This window comes from Mytilus californianus, unplaced genomic scaffold (assembly GCF_021869535.1).
Source record: "Mytilus californianus isolate M0D057914Y unplaced genomic scaffold, xbMytCali1.0.p SCAF_2, whole genome shotgun sequence".
Lineage (NCBI taxonomy): Eukaryota > Metazoa > Mollusca > Bivalvia > Mytilida > Mytilidae > Mytilus > Mytilus californianus.
In genome coordinates this window covers 116,895,163-116,914,589 of record NW_026262668.1, presented here as the reverse complement: position 1 = coordinate 116,914,589, position 19,427 = coordinate 116,895,163, and the positions used below count along the sequence as shown (strand labels likewise).

Here is a 19,427-nt window from a genome sequence, read left to right as displayed (position 1 = left end):
TTTGAAATATTGAGACGCAAATTATGAAAATGTCTTTAAGAAAATATGCTTATCAAATGCTCTTGAACTTCGTAATTGATTTGACCTTCTAAGTGTATTGATGTGTGTAATTCAACACCAATCGATCCTATCCAAGGTCAAAGGTTAATATCGCATGCAGAATTGGTTGTTTTAGTGACAGAAAAGGGTTTCAGTCAGGAATCTACTTCGTCAAAATTATCTCCCCATTACGCCAGTTCATTTTCACAATCGTAGAAATGGAAGCCATTGTAGGGATGACGCGCTGCCAATTTTCCTCTTGAAAACCGATAAATTTATCCACATAGCACCATCACGATCCTTATATGTCAATTGTATTTTAAAAGACAAATGTATGTACTAGCTAATGAGCATCAGTTAATGATCTTGTTTGCATTGATTCAACTTAAAACTATTGTCTGATCAGTTGTCAGGTGGAATTTTCGAAAATTCATAAACATTTAAAAATCTTCTAATTAAATATTTCGTGGAAGGGCAGACTAAAACATTTCAGTGGTTGAAGACTATAAACCCTAGTTATCACACACAAAAAAATTTTTTTTTCCGAAGATATGCATTTTCATCATCCAACTTGAAAGACTGTCGGCAAGTACTTTAAGTAAAAAAAAATAGCTATTCGAACACACCTACTCTGTTTTTGTGATTCATTAGATAGGTATTTCACTTGACCCATATATTTCATCTTTTAGTACTGTGATTTTTTAATGTTATAAAGTCAACCTGTAGCTTTGATATATAAAAATGATAGAACCTGAAGCGAGATGATGTATCAAATATTCTTGCTTTGTACGTTTTCAAGACAATTTTTTCAACTCAAACACGCCCTAACATAAAAAGGTGCACTCGATTTTCTCTTTTCGATACAATTGTTACCCATTTTTTGGAATTTTTTCTTGAGTCACCTAATGAAAGGGCAGACACGAAAATTACTGAACTAATAGATTGATATGTTCTCCGTCCGTGGTAAATTTTTTTTAAAAATCGGAGGTTATGCATTTTCAACATCCAACTTGATAGATATTCATGTCGTCGCCTTGTTATCTAATTGTTCTGCTTAACTATGTAATAGATAAATTGAAAACTTATGCAAATGGTGTTTTTAAAATAAAACACTTCATAATTGAGAAGAAAATTGTCATTTTATTTGTTTCTATTAACTTTTAAAAAATTGTTACTATAGTAAACATTACAGTAAGCATTTATCGCCTTCTCTAACAAAGAGCTTCGATTCTTTTGTTCTATTTCAACCGGGTTTCTGCCTGGTTTGGTGTTAATAAAGTAAACAAATCTTTTACGTTTGGACTTTGAGACCAGCATACTTTATAAACGTTATTCCAGAAATATTTCTCGTGCGTCAAATAGTCAGTATCATACATTTATCATATAACGAACACGACATTAAAATCCGAAACAAACAATGAAAAAAATAAGAGGTGGACTGTTGTATAACCAATGGTTTCAAATGTAATCGGAGTTATCTCTACGCCGTATTTTTCCCTTACATTAATTTACTTTGTAACAGCTCTTGACACATTCACATACTCCAGTATTGTGATGCAGGTAACGTGGCATTCATTTTACATAGTTGTTGATATTCATTCAATCAATAAGGCATGGTATAAAATAGATAATAGCTATTTTTCTATATTTTTTATTCTTTGTGAAACTAGAAATTGATAAGCTGTTTATAGTAAACCATTTAATCCTCTGTGAAGAAGAAACAATCCAAAATGCTAATAAACTAATTAACTGGTTGGTGAACACTAAACGTCCACCGAATAATTTTACATACTACCCGGGCACAGTATTCTGACTAAAAGTTGAGTAGTCTTTCTATTAATATTACTCCTAAATGCTGCGTGTGAAGCAGCAAATACCACTTTTTCAAGTTTCTGGTTTCAGGCTTTGACTCGATTTTACAACCTCCCGCATTGGAGCTGATTATGCTACTATAATAAAGTTGTGTGATTGTGGATTGATATTCGGACAGACCGTGTCTAGTTTACTTGCAAGAACTGAGAACTGTTATAGCAAGAAGGAAAAACGATTGCAGATTCTACGGTCGCTATCACGAATTTGAGGACCGTTAAAGGGTGTGATTACATTAACGGTACAAATTTTATTGCACTAGATGTGCACTTCAGTGATGTCGAGGCCTAAATATTTGAAGGTCCAAAACCTAATACTAACGTTTAAAAGATGATAACTCACAAAGTATCAAAAGTATATTCAAACCCTGACCATGAATCAGAGCTATACGTGCATATGAGGGTGATAATATCTTAAATTAAAATGATTTCGAAATATTAAAACAGATTATATTACATGAAATATTTGAATTGCAACTATAATATCAATAGGCTGTATACACGTTAAATGCATGTTATATAATTAATATTTTTTTTAGTACATTTCTAACTTTAGACATTTCAAAAATATAAGAAAAACACATCTGTACTATTTGTAAAGATCCTGTTGAAAAGAACTTTGATTAAACAGAGACTATGATTATTGATAATTTTAAAATTAAATAAATTTTAGATACTTTTGTTTCAAGGGTTTCTCTTTCCCTTATATGGTAATAATAACATTAACGGTACCAATTTTAATGCATCAGATGTACATTTTCGATATTCGTAATAATTGTAAATTTCCTTTAAACGCCCATCTGACATTTTACCGATTTTGTCAAGTTCCTGGCGTTGACACTTGGTTTAAGACATAACCCTTAGATTGTATGATAGTCGTTTGGTAAATTTTAGACACGCCTGGTCTCCATCTTTAGTTGTAGTTAATGCGCTTTAGGATTTTATAACTCCACGATGTGTCATGCCTTTTGATGTTTCTACTGATTTTGGTTTTCTGACTATATAATTTACTACATCCATAAAATGTTTGTAACTAAATTAAAGGGATAAGTAGAAAATCTTCAGTATCAAGCTTTCAAAGACAAATACGTACAATACATCAGGAAAAATTAATATATGATTGTGAAAAATTGTAAAAATATAATTCAAGTCACACTGTTAAAAAAAAGACATACCACTATGTGATCTAAAACTTGATAAGTGAATAACTTTGGATCTTTAGAAACTTTACTTTCCTTAAGAAATACATGTATTAAGCTAATCAGTATTTAATATAAATATATTCCAGATGTCCCGAAAACTATAGATAACCATCTGTGAGATTCAATTACTATGTTCTGAATGTAAACATCAGTGTGATAAGTCTTTTCTACCGATCATCGTTGTGTTTGTGGAGGGATGTTCGAATTCTTTTCCAGAAAAATCAGTAAAGTTTGAACATTCTTTGATTGCTGAATCTGGAACCTGAAATGTGCTAATTATTATATATCATCTAGAATATACCATTTCTGCTAAAAATAAAGAAATGTGTCTATGAAAATATTTTACAATGGACATTTTCCTGGTCTCGCTTCTTTTACAGTTCATGAGATTCCCTTCTTTTTTATTTTTATCTTGATTTGTATCTTGTAAGTAGGAACTTATTAGATCTTAACATCAGTAAAATACTGTTGCCTGTTATCTATTCCTAAAATTGATTATTTGGGAGAACGTAACAATGAAGGAACAACAAAGATATAACAATTTAAAAGAAAAGTGACAACGTCATCTTTTAGACACAGAACTGTCCCCTTATTGAAAAAGTTTGGTGGATGACATTTGGAAACAGAGTCAAATAGCACAAATATTTACTGTTATATAAATGTGCACAAACAGTAAAAAAAGGGTTTGACTCATTAGATCAGTAATAAGCACAACAAAAAAATGATAAAAGACACAAAATACTGTTCCTTAAAAGAAATACGGGAATAGGTTTTTGCGCAATGAAATATCAGTAAAACATTCTGAAGGCAAAGTTGTTGATACACTTCTGATATTATGTTTTCTGCGCAATTGATACCGTTATGATGTGTCTTGTTTGGCCATGGTGTTGTCCGCTTTTATTGCACTTATGATTTTTAATTGCCCCCTTGGCATCTATTCTCTCCTATATAGACATAATCAATGCTAGTACCGATAATGATAACATTGAAAGATCTTACTGCAGAATTAAATTGCTATCTATACTGACTTTTTGTAATGGAGTATACTGAGCATGGTGATGCTTTATGACGGGGTCATTAGTTGCCTTGTTGTAACACATTAAGAATCCAAGCCTCCTCATCTTACTTCTGTTAGGACTGCTATAATGCAATGTATTCGAGTGGAGAAACAGTACATCGCCTGTCAAATAGATATTGGAACATGAAAATGCAGTCCCTTCTGTACATAATTACAAAAATTAAGGTATCAAAATGCAACACTCAATTTTCAATGAAATCCAAATACTATTAAAGGTATGGCTTAATTCAAATCTTAAAAGTAGATGAAAGATGCATACTAATATATGTAGTTCATGGTTAAAGTGTATGAACAACCTTCTACGTGTAACAAATGTATCTTTTGTATCAGTTTTTATGAACTTTCCCCTTTTTAATCTTATTTTTTTAAATACTTTTACCCTTTATACTGTTTAAAGAAATCAAAAGATTCATATAGAAATCAAAAGATTCATTTATTGCGTAGAAACAGTGATAAATCCTCTAAAACTGTCAAGTTACAAAAAAGCAGTTAACTATTGTGGTAACAACATAAAGGTATAATTATGCGACATCAGGATGAAAAAGAAAAATCTAGTAGATTATTCATGATAGTGCATACATCCTATGTATAAACTAGACCATATATATTTAAACTACAAATTAAATACAAAAGCAGGACTGGTAGATTAGTTAAGTTGACAGTTGATATCAGAATTATTTCAATGATTGATATATAACTTAAAAGTGCTTTATTATAATTAGCTAGTTTGTATTTGATTATTCATAACAATTAAAACCACCAAGTGGTATACAAAGAAAACGATAAAAAGAAAATACATACTCTGCTGAAAAAAAGACATAATGTACCTCAAAAATGAATATGACCAGAGTTAAGTGAATACTCTTGCACTCAAACCTTATACTATGTACATTGAACTTGCAAGAAATGAGTTCACAAATCTCAGAAATGCATATTTTTCTTAACTTTATACCTCTTTCCATCTCAGCGTAAATGTGAGGACACTTTTCTTTGATAGATTGCAGTCGAGATTCTTCAGCAATCTGATTTTGTCCATCATAAACATGATGGTCTAAACGTCCACATTTATTAGATCTTGCTAAAACCTACAAAATAGTCATACCACATCTTCTTTTTATATATACATTATCAAAAGCATCACTATATAATACAAGAGTGCACACGCTGAAATGTCTCGCCTGCTTTACTGACCATTGATTTTATGTTGAAAGTCTTAAAGATAAGGGTTTTACTAAAAGCATTACAGAAACTTAACATTTTTAAAGGTCTATGACAATGAGATCAAGGTCAGATAAATCATGTCAGACAGACATATACACCTTACAATTTTTTTATACACCAAATATAGTTGACCTATTGCGTATGCTAATTGAAAAACAGACCAAAACACAAAAACTTTACATTGACCAATGAACCATGAAAATGAGGTCAAGTTCAGATGATACCTGCCAGACAGACGTATATCCTTCCAATTATTCCATACACCATATGTAGTTGACCTACTGCTTATAGTACTTGAAAAACAGACCAAAATACAAAAACTTAACATTGACCAATGAACCATGAAAATGAGGTCAAGGTCAGATGAAACCTGCCAGACTGGCATGTACCCATTACAATCATTCCACACACCAAATACAGTTGACCTACTGCTTATAGTATTTGAGAAACGGACCTAATCACGTAACTTCAACCTTGATCACTGATCCATGAAATGAGGTTGAGGTCAGGTGAACTCTTTCTGACGGACATGTAGACGTTGTAAGGAACCCATATACAATATAGTTTTCCTATTACTCATTTTAAGTGAGATATTCACATGACAAAAAAACTCAATTTTTTTTTCAAGCAGTCGCTGAACCATGAAAATGAGGTCAAGGACAATGGACATATGATTGACAGAAACTTCGTAACATAAGGTATCTGCATACAAGATATGAAGCATCCAGGTCGTCTACCTTCTGAAATATAAAGCTTTATACAAATAGTTTACGACGCCGCCGGATAGTAATACCTATGTCTCGCAAGGCGAGACAAAAACAAGCAAAATGTTTAATTTGTTCAGTAAAAGACATTGTTTCAAAGAAAGTTCCATATCATTCAAAACAACAAATATGTGTAAAATTAATTCATTTTCAGGTTTTCTATTGTGAGTATACTATAGTACTATAGTTATATATATATATATATTTGAAGTATTTTTAACAGATATTCAGTATTGGTTTATAAGAATTTTCAAATTATTGTACTATTATAGCACAATAATTTCAAAGTACAAGATATGTATAAAGCAGAAATATCAAATTATGTAACGGGCAGTACAATATACAACTACTTAAATTTTACAGTACCAATTTGGTGTTTTAGTCAGTACAGCAATTTAAAATAAAATCTTGCAGAAAATATACAACTATATTAATGTATTAAAAACATTTTAAATTATTTTGTAAACAGCTAGAATAATTCTAGAACTTCAAACTATAGCACTGTAAAATGTACAACGCTTTGTAACCAACACTGACTACTTTTCAAATAACTAACGGCTGAAATTTCCATAATTGCAACTTATGACCAAAAGTGAAGTGACAGCTTCTCATTACGAGACCAACACACTGAGTCTGAGATTTAAATCGTGCTAACTCATAAGTTAATTGTCCGCAAGAACAAATATCCCCCTACTCTCGAAACTTTACTTTGACTGTGTGACAGCAGTTTTTGTTTGCCCTTAAAAAACTAAATCAAAATAATTGAATGCAAATTTTTATTTTTGTTTTGTTTTAAATGGCTCATTAGAAATCCTAAGAAAACCATCATGAGAATTCATTTTTTGTTGGGGGTTCAAATTTTTAAAAAAATACCAACCAATGAATGTATAAAAGTGTAACCATGCAACTATTCAATTTATTGAGAACTGTTGAACACTAAAAATCTCTTTATACATGTGATTTTACATGAATATTACAACACATTTCATGAAAACGGTGAATGTTATAAACAATATTTCAATTTAACAACAAAAAAAATATTTTCCTTCAGTTCTTTTTATGAAAGTTACCTCTAGACATCCGTTTTCTTTCTTACTTGGATCAACTGCAACCCAAACAGTCATCATATCAGGGAAAAGGTTTCCATAATGATACCAATATCTGCAGGTCAATTCATATTAAACATAGTATTTTTACATTGTAACAGCTACAAGTTTAAATATAAGGTGATGTGGTATGATTGTGAAAGAAACAACTATCGACGAGAGACCAAAAGACGGATGTAAACAATAAAGAGTCAAATTACAATTTTCTCTTTAAGCAAAAAAGTAGTTACAGAATAAAAATAAAAGCTCGAGTTGATTTTCCTTGTAGAGAAAAATAAAAAAAAAAACATTTATGGCGGGTATATAATGCATGCTAAGCAGGAGACCCTTTCCCCGTCGGAGCACCAGATCTCCCTCCTTTTTGAAGTTAAAGCGAGTCCATCAGTATGTGTTTGTTATATTAAGTTGTCTTCTTAGTCGATGTATGAGATTGGAACATCGTTGAACTACTGTTGCATAACCCTATTAATCAGCATTCACTAGGATATAACATTTACTTAAGGGAATGCAAGTTGTCTCTTTTCTACAGTAAATAGGGTAATAGCTCGTGAATTAGATATCCAATGTACACATAACGTATAAACATTACATACGTCAGATATCAACAATTCTCAAATAAAAAGATATGCTAACATAAGAATATGTTTACCCATAATCTTGATGCCAATATATTGCACCAGAGACCTCAGGGTCCTTCAGAATTAATTTGGAATGATAATGATAAACTTCGCCGTCTAATAACTGCAATTATAAAATTAATATAATAACATACAGACCTTAGATTAAAATTAAACTCAATTATGTATTTACTTATCCAAAAATAGATAAAACAGAATTTACTCTAAACGAAAACCTTTCCTGTTAAAAGTTCATTAGATTAGCTAATAACCTTGTAGGTTAAGAAAAATGTTAAACTAAAACGGGCCTTCAAACTTGACAGACAATTAAATGTTTAAATAGTATTCATATGTGCCCATTAAATGTTTAAATAGTATTCATATGTGCCCATTAAATGTTTAAATAGTATTCATATGTGCCCATTAAATCGGTGTTCAAGATAGATGTCCCATTCTAAAATATATTTTTTTATGAAAACATGAAAATGTTGAGGATATATTATGATCTCAAATAAAGACCGTAGTGGTTTATTATGTTAACAATTTATAAACACCTTCTCACAAGTGTTAACAATTTTCTCTGATCTTGATGCAATGCCCGTGATGTCACTACCCGGATGTTTCCACTGAACTCGAACGATCTTATTGTCCTTGTCTTCTAACTGAAATAAACATGATGCTATAAATCTTTCCTAATAATGTCAATCTTTTTTTAATTCATTTTACTCATAATCGAAACTTGAATTGCATTTTTCATTCTGCAATATTTCAGAAAAATAAGAGATGAAAGCATTATTTTTTTCAATTTTCAGTTAACGAGCCAAAGTTGCATTCAAAATTTTATCAAAATCTGTGGTATAGATAATTTTCTCTACCTTGACCTTAATAACAGAAACTAGTCGTTACAGAACAGTTTACATTTAAAAAACAATATTATGTACGCCTAATTGTTTTAACTATATGCCTGTATAATTGTTAATTCCTCTAAAAATTAATTTCTTGTGGTTCGCTTACCGAGTAACGGTTCTCCATAAACTTCTCTGAGGTGACACATTTCTCAATTTTATCTATTTCGTCCTTATCAAACATATGACTGTAAAAAAGGAAAAGTATTCTTTCAGTAAAGTTACATTTTTGTCAAATTCTTCATTAAATAAGACATTATATTTATAAAAAGTTTTGAAAGGGTTCCGCGGAACCCCTGTCTCGCCTACTTTTGCTGTTGTCTATGTTTTCAGTGTGATAGGGGAATGCATATAATAGATTTACAGTTAATGAAATAAAACGTTTGAAATGTATGCAAAAAGTTATACTTGTAAAAAATGAATACAGTATGCAATCAAATTTATAGATTTATAAAAGAGTTGAAACATAAATTTATTGAATGCACAAATGATAAAGAAGATAATTTTTACATTTTCCTCTAGATACTATATATTGATTGTAAGAAGCTTCTGGCCAAGTTTGGTAAAAATCAAGGATAGTTTATGAATCTAATAAATGTTTTAAAAACTTTAACTGCAGACTGTATGTAATGTTAACTTGAAGAGACTAAGTCCATTTATAATTAATATACGGAAAAACAGAAAATAATTTTTTACAAAATTTCCTTCTAGATACTAGCTTTTGATCATAAACAAGCTTCTGTCCAAGTTTGGTACACATTCAGGATAGTTTAAGAAAGTAATTAAATTTTTTAAAACTTTAACCATAGAGTGAATGTAATGTTAACTGGCAGAAAACTAAGTCCATTTATAAGTAAAATACGGATTAACAGGATTTTTTTTTACAAAATTTACTTCTGGATACTATCTTATGATCATAAACAAGCTTCTGTCCAAGTTTGGTAGAAATCCAGGATAGTTTAAGAAAGTTATTAAAATTTCAAAATCTTTAACCACAGAGTGAATATTTGTGGACGCCGCTTACGCCGCCGACGACGGAATGTAGGATCGCTATGTCTCGCTTTTGCGACAAAAGTCGCAGGCTCGACAAAAACGAATACCACTTGCATATTTAAAAAAACTCAGCAAATATACCTGGCTTATAATTTGTACTCCAGACGAGCGTTTTATCTACATAAGACTCATCAATGACGCTCGAATCAAAACAGTTGGAAACTAAATCAAATAGAGAGTTGAAGAGCATTAAAAACCGTAAATTTTGAAGTCGAAGTTTGATAAAGTTCATTGAAGGTTTGACAAAGAAAGAAAATATTTATTTTCTTCATTTTTTCGTATTTTACTGATAGATAGACTTAGTTTTTTTTCGGCATTAACATTTACAACCAGTCTGGGTTGCGTCGTTCGTGTTTCTAAGCCTTTAAATTCTGCGTAGTGCTTTTAAATATTTTTTTGTTGGCCAAGTTATTTATTTCTGTTTTTGTAGGGTTGTTTAGGACTTATGGGCCTTGGTTTATTCTTATTTCTTATGTCTTATAACATATTTATTCAATTTAAGATTCAAGCAACTGTAACTAGAGTGCTGTTTACAAGGTTTAATTGTTCAAAGTAATTGGTGTTTAAAGTTATCACCCCCCCCCCCCCCCCCCCACTCAAAAAAACAAAAAAACAAAACAAACTGTGGTTGAACTAGGTGCTCCGGAAGGGTCAGCAGTTCCTGTTTAATTAGTGACACCCGTCGTGTTACTCTTGTTACATATTGATGATACATGATCTTAGAGAGCGGATTGTTGAAAGTCTCTTGTCTAACTGTAAGACATCAAAATAAAAAAAAAACAACATCGGTACATGCAGATTGTCTAACCCTTAAACATGGCCGAAGACGTGTAAGTTTCAAATAAGAACAAGGTTTTCGAGAACAAAGGATAAACAAAGACTTTTACCGCTTTTAACAACGCTGACATTGAAAATAAGAAAGCGAAAATTGTTTTGTTGTTTGAATTTTTATCTACAGACAGTCGGCATTCCTATAAGAACATTCTACTCTCCTCGTCTCCTGGCATGTTTCCTCATTCGTCTGAGACTTAAATTACTTCGTAAGGAGGCTTATCAAGAAAAAATAAACGGATGTAGAACTAAAATTCACTTTCAAAGTTTGACGACAATGTTGACACCACGACTTTTTGACAAAAGATGTTTCAATTTTACAACTGTGAACTATTTCTCAGTTGATACGTTATTTCAAGGCTTACGTTTGCAATCAAAAATTTTTTTGCGAATTTACAATCAACATGATTAGACCGGGCTGTTTCAAAGTTGACCTTTAAGCATAGTTTTAGTACCAAAAAAGGACTTATTTTCCTGAAAACTAACATAAGTAATATTTGTTTAACTTTTGTATACCAGTATTGAAGACTTTATAAAATACGGAGATGTGGTATTATTGGTAATGAGACAACTATCCAACAGATTCCAAATAACGTTTATTTTAGAAATTATAGATCACCATATGGCCTTCAACAATGAACAAAACCCATACCGCATAGTCAGCTATAAAAGTCTACCATGCTTTCATATTCGGATTGGCTGTTTATCAAACCAAATGTTGAGATATAGTTTGGCAATGCACAAGGTCGTGTTTTCCTAAGACCTTTTATGACGTTTTTACACTAAATCCGTTGGATGTATACTGATTGTTTTCTTATTATAGGAAAACATGGTGTATTTATAAGTTGAAATTTGCTTTGAAATAGCTTTCAATAACTGTGTAACTTTGTGTTTGTGTTGTGACATGTGTTGATACGATGAGTCGAGCCCTTTCCAACTAATTTTACAGTTTTTTTATGTTGTGCTGTTACGCCAAATTCCGAAATCATGGGGGTGATTCTGTCATATTTTTTTTTCATTGATTATGGCATAAATCAGTCCATTGCTTTTTTAATTGTTTCCAATTTTGTTATGCCGGGTCTTTTTGAAGCTTACCATACGGTATGGGTTTTGTTCATTGTTGAAGGTCGGACAGTAATCTCTAGTTGTTTACATCCTAGTCCTTTGAACTATGACGGATAGTTATCTCATTGGCAATCATACCACATCTCATTATTATTATATAGAGAAGCATCTGTTACCTACCGTATAATCAGAAAGCCATTGTCGTGATAGTCATCATACATTTGACTCGTAAGTTTAAAAGGCTCACTGAATTTGTAATCTAGTAAAAAAAAAACATACAAGTTTAATCAGTTGAAAATCTACGCATCTGTACGCAGTTTTTTTTAATGTATATTTGCTAAATCAAACCAATTTCAAATGAATACTTAAACAATAGTTCAGACTTGAGAATGTTTCAAATGATTGGGTTTTCAAAAGATATTAAATACACTCATCAAAGATGACAGGCATATAATTTTGCACGCCAGACGCGCGTTTCGTAGATACAAAAGTCTCATCAGTGAAGTTCGATTCAAGAACGTTAAAAGGTCAAATAGAGTACGAATTAAGCTTCCTGCAACTATTTGCAATAATAAATTTTGTTTCTTCTTTTGCTGATCAATTGTAATGAGTTTTGATCGATAATGGTCTGCTACAAAATTACATAAAAAAAACTTTAATACAAATACAAATACAAATATTTTATTAGCACAAACTCATCAACAATAAATGGTTAAGGCTCATGGTATATTAATTACATAGTTGATCATACATAATAAGTATTGCAAATAATGACTATATTAATATGTAATATTATAAACAATGATTATGAATTAGACATATTGATAATTTTATAGAGTTAATCTGCTTTACGCAGGTTCAGACTGTCTGAAATGAAAGAGGAAGTCAATTTTAGGATTGTGTATGAATTATTATTTAATAAAAAGATTACATTATTTTCATTTTTTTTAAATTTTGTAGGATCAACGATTATATTTGAAACTTTTTGGTAAAATATGGCCCTTTTAGTTGAGTATTTTTCACAATGTAAAAGAAAATGTTTTTCATTTTCAATTTGACCAGAATTACATAGAGCAGTATCTTTCAATTCTGGGAATATTTAGATGTCTCCCTCTTTCAATCATCAGTATATGAGCGCTTATACGGATCTTACATATTGCAGCTCTGTCACTTCTGTTTTTCAATATATCAACATAGAGTGGTCTTCTGCCCATTATGTAGACACTCTTGAAAAAGTCTAACTTTTTTGATTCAAATATATTTGCATTTTGAACTTGCAAACATTGGTCATTAATTTAATGATAGTAAGTGTGTTTGTATATGACAAACGTGCAGACAATAAACATTAAATTAAGTATCAGTTACATCCCATAGGCTCTACATAATAATCGTGGTAGATAGCAATAATTTGTTTAATAATCAACAACCATCTATAAATAACTGAAAGTTAAATGTTTTTCATTTTGATATTGTCAAACATACCTGATCCAGTACTCATTGTCGACTCTTGAGGTTCTGTAAAATGCAAAGCTACACATTTATATAGATATTTATAATGAAATAAATTTTACTGAGAATCACAAATTCCTGAGATCACCCTATTTTTTGAGGGGTTCGTGATGCCCTTTCTTCAATTTTCTATGTTGTGTTTTGTGGGGTTCGTGATGCCCTTTCTTTAATTTTCTACGTTGTGTTTTATGGATTTCGTAATGTCCGGTCTTTAATTTTCTATGTTTTGTTTTGTGGGGTTCGTGATGTCCTGTCTTTAATTTTCTATGTTGTGTTTTGTGGGTTCGTGATGCCCTTTCTTTAATTTTCTATGTTGTGTTTTGTGGGGTTCGTAATGTCCGGTCTTTAATTTTCTATGTTTTGTTTTGTGGGGTTCGTGATGCCCTGTCTTTAATTTTCTATGTTGTGTTTTGGGGATTTCGTAATGTCCGTTCTTTAATTTTCTATGTTTTGTTTTGTGGGGTTCGTAATGTCCGGTCTTTAATTTTCTATGTTGTGTTTTGTGGGGTTCCTAGTGCCCTGTCTTTAATTATCTATGTTGTGTTTTGTGGGGTTCCTAATGCCCTGTTTTTAATTTTCTATGTTTTGTTTTGTGGGGTTCGTGATGCCCTGTCTTTAATTTTCTATGTTGTGTTTTGTGGGGTTCCTAATGCCTGTCTTTAATTTTCTATGTTGCGTTTTGTGGGGTTCCTAATGCCCTGTCTTTAATTTTCTATGTTGTGTTTTGTGGGGTTTGTTATGCTATGTATTTAATTTTCTATGTTGTGTTTTGTGGGGTTCGTAATGCTCTGTCTTTAATTTTCTAAGTTGTGTTTTATGGGGTTCGTAATGCTCTGTCTTTAATTTTCTATGTTGTGTTTTGTGGGGTTCGTAATGCCCTGTTTTTAATTTTCTATGTTGTGTTTTGTGGGGTTCGTAATGCTCTGTTTTTAATTTTCAATGTTGTTGTGTATATTGTAGAATGTTGTTTGTCTTTTCGTCGTTTTTTGTTTCTTTACATGGCATTCAGTGTCAGTTTGTCTTCGACTTATGAATTTGTATACCCCTTTAGTTCCGCATCTTTTTTTCAACATGCATCAATACCATCTGCATGTGAAATATTCGTGTAGAGGGGGTTTATATTCATAGAGATAAGTGTCCTCATTTTATGATTGAGTCATTGTTTAAATTATTTTGGGACTATTTAATTTTAGTCTGTGCAGATCACGACTTCAAAAAATACGAAAAATGCCAAAAACCTTACAAACGTATAAAATACGTATATAAACGACCAAGATTTTTGTCAATACCTTCTCTGAGGAAATTTTGCAAATTGTGAGCTATTACGGCCTACAATGTCCTCAAGGACTAAGTAGTGTGTTTGATATCAGTTAGTGGTTCTTCAACAATTTGAAGGTGAAAATTTACAAATTTATAAATCTTTTTAATTGGATGCACCCTATGATAGCTTTCATGTATTGTGATGAATCTGTGGGTACGAGATTTAGTTTCTTAATTAACCTACCATAGCTTCTGGAGAGAGTCGATTATGTGGTAAAAAACGCTGTAAATGCACAGGTACGAAAATGATGAAAGCAGACGTATCTGATTCATCTATATTCAAAAGGAACTAATTATTTTCCATTATGTTATGCTAAAAATATTTTATTTGCTTAAATATGCAAAAGGGATGAGACACAAGTTATTCAAACTTATAAAGTGTTCTCCCATGAACAATTTATAACAATATAGTATATTTACAAAGCATGTATGCAAACAATACAATACATTATATATATTGGATATATGTAAAAAAGATGATGTGGGATGATGTGAATGATTGTACACAATATATATATATATGCACTTTATTGTCGAATCACCGTAGGTTAAGATGTTCAAATTTAGTAGAGGCTTCTAGTCATAATCTGCATCTGCAAAGCAGCATGAGTATCGGAATTTTTTTTATACGATTGATCCGGAAAGAGCTATCGGAAAAGTTAATTAGGTCTATTTTTAGAATTTAAGACCACACATCACTTTGTAAGCTGGTTTTCGGCTGACTACTACACTTTGTTTGAGTGAAGCGTAATACAAGCGGATTCCAGTTTAATCACTTTCTTACTTAATTTCTTACAATCTTTCGTGATTATTTAACCTTTCCTAGCATTAACCCTCATGTCATTCTTATACAAATAAAAGAAACTTACCGACAACTACGCTCGGTGTCACTATTAATGTTACCTTACAATGAATATTGATTTGTTTACTGGTAAAATGTCAAACTTATTATCATAACGTAGGTGAAGGTCTGTAGTTTCGTTTTAACCTAAAGACCAATAACCAGCTATTCAAACGGCTATGATTCATTTGACAGTGACTTTTGCTGAAAGACAGTTAATAAAAGATTGAATTGTGTTGAAATGAAAAGCGACATACATGTATATTGATTTTCATTTTGAATACGTGTTAGTTTCTTGTATGCTCTAAGAGCTGTCACTAACCGTTGATATCAGAAGGTCCTGAAAGGGGGGGGGGGGGGTAATAGAATACTAGAGAACAGTCATTATAATGAGCCAAAAAAGAAAAGAACAGAACAGCTGGGGACAAAAATAAAAAATCAAAAATCAAATTAGAAGAAAAAACTAAATAAAATTAAGGGCTGCTAATATACAAACGGGGCTGAAGTGTGGCACGGTAAAAATAGAAACTTATAACTAAGGTAAACAAATTATTAGGGCAGAATAAAATTGCTACAAGACAAAAAAATACAATACTGGTCAATACTACACATGATTTCAATGATAAAGTAGATTAAAACATTCAACATATATATATTTATCAAAGAAAAGAACTGCATAAAATATAAATATTGATTGAATTTACAGAAATAAAAATGTAACAAATAAAAAATACGAACACTTTCTATACACAAAATTACATGATCATAATTGGTCAAAGTAGGAAATTATACAGAAAAACATTCGTTTAATGAATAAATAAAAGTAACCTAATATTAAGGAGGTCCACTCCCTGATCCAGACCCTCGTATAAGATAGATAAATTTAAAATGCACTCATTATATTAACATGAATAATAAACAAACTTATCAGCATTGTCTAAGATAACACTTGATTCTATCACGTACATGTACATTTGACTCTCCGGTCGGTCTTGCCTTGGTCTTCGTGATGACAAACTAGTACGTAATACTATGCAATTGGCAAATAAAAAATTCTACATTTGCAAACGCTACAGTAACTACATGTCCGCCAATGAAAGTAATTTTCCATTTAGGAGTCTGAAATTCATTTTGGTTTTAAGTCTACCAAAAAGAGGGAGAAGATATCAATAAAACTTTGTGTTTGAATTGTTCTGCTCATTCAATCATATTTTTTATGAATAATTAAAAAACATTAAAAAAATATATCAAGATAACAATTAACATGCTGGTTAAAACATGTAAAAGTTGCCAATCCCGAGTCAATTTTAAATCATTTAAAGCAGTTAGGAAGGTTTTTGTGCAAATTCACTTTGTTATGCAACAATTATAATAACAACATTCCTACAACATACATAATATGTAGAATAGTTAAGGAGGGGCGGCAACATATATGGTTAATGCATAGACTTTTTACAAGTCCCACTCATAACGTTGCCTCATCATCAAAACCTAAGTTATCCATATGATCGCAGAATAAATTCCATATTGTATTATGGAGAAGACTTTAAAAGTATGATTTACTTGTGTCTCATCCCTTTGCTTAGATTTAGCACATACAATATGTTTAAACTTACATTGTCCTGTTCTTTACTTGTAATACGCAACATGGCGGTTGCCCCTAGAGAAACAGCAACTAATTTCATAGTAATTTTCATATTAGCCATAATAATTTCTCATGTATAGAGAATCATGTTACTGAACTACATTACTATCACATAAACCTTACATTATCAATGAACCATGAAAATGTGGTCAAGGTTAGATGCAACCGTGTACACCTTCATATCATTACATACATCAAATGTAGTTGTTGTGGCATGGTATTGGTTGCAAAAAATTGATATTTTTCATTTAAATGCAATATTTCTTATTTAATTGGTATATTTCTTCATTTAAATGCAATATTTTTTTTATTTGAATGGTATATTTTTTCATTTAAATGCAATATTTTTTATTCAGATGGTATAATTTTTCATTCAAATGGTATAATTTTTCATTCAAATGGTATAATTTTCGTTCAAATGCAATATTTTTTATTCAATTGGTATAAAATGTCATTTGAATGCAATATTTTTTATTCAATTGGTATAGTAGTTTTTTATTTATATGCAATAATTGCTTTATGGGAAATTCTTTGACGTCATAAAGTCAAATTTGCAACAACGTTTGTGATTGGTCGGTAATTGTTTGGATTTCTCCCGTTTCTTTCTAAACTTGAGTGACCAAGAATTGAAAAAACGCGTCAGAATATGGCCCTTCTAACTAAATTTGGCGTTCGTGCGAGTTCGTGCACTGGCTGTTAATGCCAATAATGGCCAGGACGAGCAAAAAATGCGAGGGACAAGTAATAATAATTAATTTGACACACAACTTGTTCATGGATAGAAACAGATGCCTGCGTGCATGGCAAAAACACCTCCAATGAAAACCTTTTCTGAAGAAACTCTCCTACAGTCTACACATTGAAATAAAAAAAAAATACATAGCTAGCCCCCCTCCCCCTTCTAAGTCCAGATACATGTAATCATGACGTTCTTTAGTGCTATATCATTTTTATTTTTCTTGATCCTCAGAGACGTTGCAGAAAGGCACACATGAAAAAAGAATAAAAAGCATTCAGGACGTTACAATTATTTGGACTAAGCCCCCTCTTTTTTACTACATGTAGAAAAAAAAATCACCTAATTACGACAGCAGAAACCAGAAACCCACAAGTAGAGACATAAGCTGTTATACTCATGAACTAATTCTTTAATAAAGACAATTCAGGATAAATTGGAACCAGTTACTAACCTATGTTACAAAAATAGTCCTATGACATAGGACTTCACTATATGAGGCGTGAACTTCATATTTAATACTATCTATACTATGTGCTCTCATGTCTTAAGCTGCAAATCATTTTACATTTAGGATTCGTTGCTGAGCTTTACTGTTCTCGTCTCCGAATCCCTTAAATAGATTTTTTTCAAGCCCCACAGTAGTTCTATAATTACTATATGTCTTTGCCTAAATAAGTACGCAGGGCATATTTCAAAACATATTTTATCTTCAGGACTTTTAAATGATTTACTTTTCAATACTGCATTGGGAAGGGGGGTATACAAGTTTATTTTGTGACACATTATATAATATAATTAGGTATCCAACAAATTATATGATTGTACGTTTAGCTATTATCTAGACCCGTACAAAATGTATATAATTAGACACATTTAACAGGGGCGGATCTAAAACCTCGGTGTCTAGAGGGGGAAGTAGGTTCAAATTTAGATATTTGTATAGAGATGTATATATGCGAGTATTGGCAGTAATGGTTATGGTGTGTGTGTGAGGGTAGGGGTTTCAGATCAAAGATCGTTTCTATAATTCTATATCTTTTAGTTTTTACCATTTCACTCTATTTTTTATCCTTTGATCTCTATTATATTTGTCCTAAACATGCGTGACATATTTGCCACTGGACATAAGGCAACCAAAAGTCAATCAACGTATTCTGTATATTTCATCATTTCTTCATTACGTTATCTATAGGTTTGGTCCCGCCCCTTATCTATTTTTTGCACATTAGGGACGGCATCAAAAGTTCAATGTAGGATAAAAAAAACTTAATTCATAAAGTTTTTTTCACTGACCTTCTACCCCCCCCCCCCTCTGAACTTAATTTGGGAAAAATTGGTTGACCAATAAGGATATATATAAAATAGATGTCAATTAAACAAAACTTGCAGCAATTTTGACCCCCCCCCTCAAAAAAAAAAAAATAAAATATTTCAATTAAGTTTTTTATCCTTCATTGATTTTCTGATGTCGTCCCTTATCCTCTCTATGTAAACGCAATTCATGTCCTGATAAATGGTGACTCATGCATAGCATCATATGTGGTTATTAAAACAAGAAACATATTCATATTATAATAACTAATGCATGCTAGGACTTATAGATAGATGTCATTAGTCCCAGGTC

General features: G+C 31.4%; 1 protein-coding gene across 1 annotated transcript; it reads right to left on the bottom strand.

Annotated features, from left to right (window-relative positions):
- Window positions 1-1,676: 1,676 nt before the first annotated feature.
- LOC127730847 (L-proline trans-4-hydroxylase-like) lies at window positions 1,677-15,543 on the bottom strand. The gene is made up of 10 exons (XM_052239450.1): window positions 15,448-15,543; window positions 13,232-13,264; window positions 11,930-12,008; window positions 8,910-8,988; window positions 8,450-8,557; window positions 7,928-8,019; window positions 7,243-7,333; window positions 5,140-5,272; window positions 4,138-4,289; window positions 1,677-3,371 (listed from the first exon to the last, which is right to left on the bottom strand). The coding sequence occupies exons 2-10, from the start codon at window positions 13,245-13,247 to the stop codon at window positions 3,258-3,260; spliced, it is 864 nt and encodes a 287-aa protein (XP_052095410.1). The 5' UTR covers window positions 13,248-13,264; window positions 15,448-15,543; the 3' UTR covers window positions 1,677-3,257.
- Window positions 15,544-19,427: the final 3,884 nt, after the last annotated feature.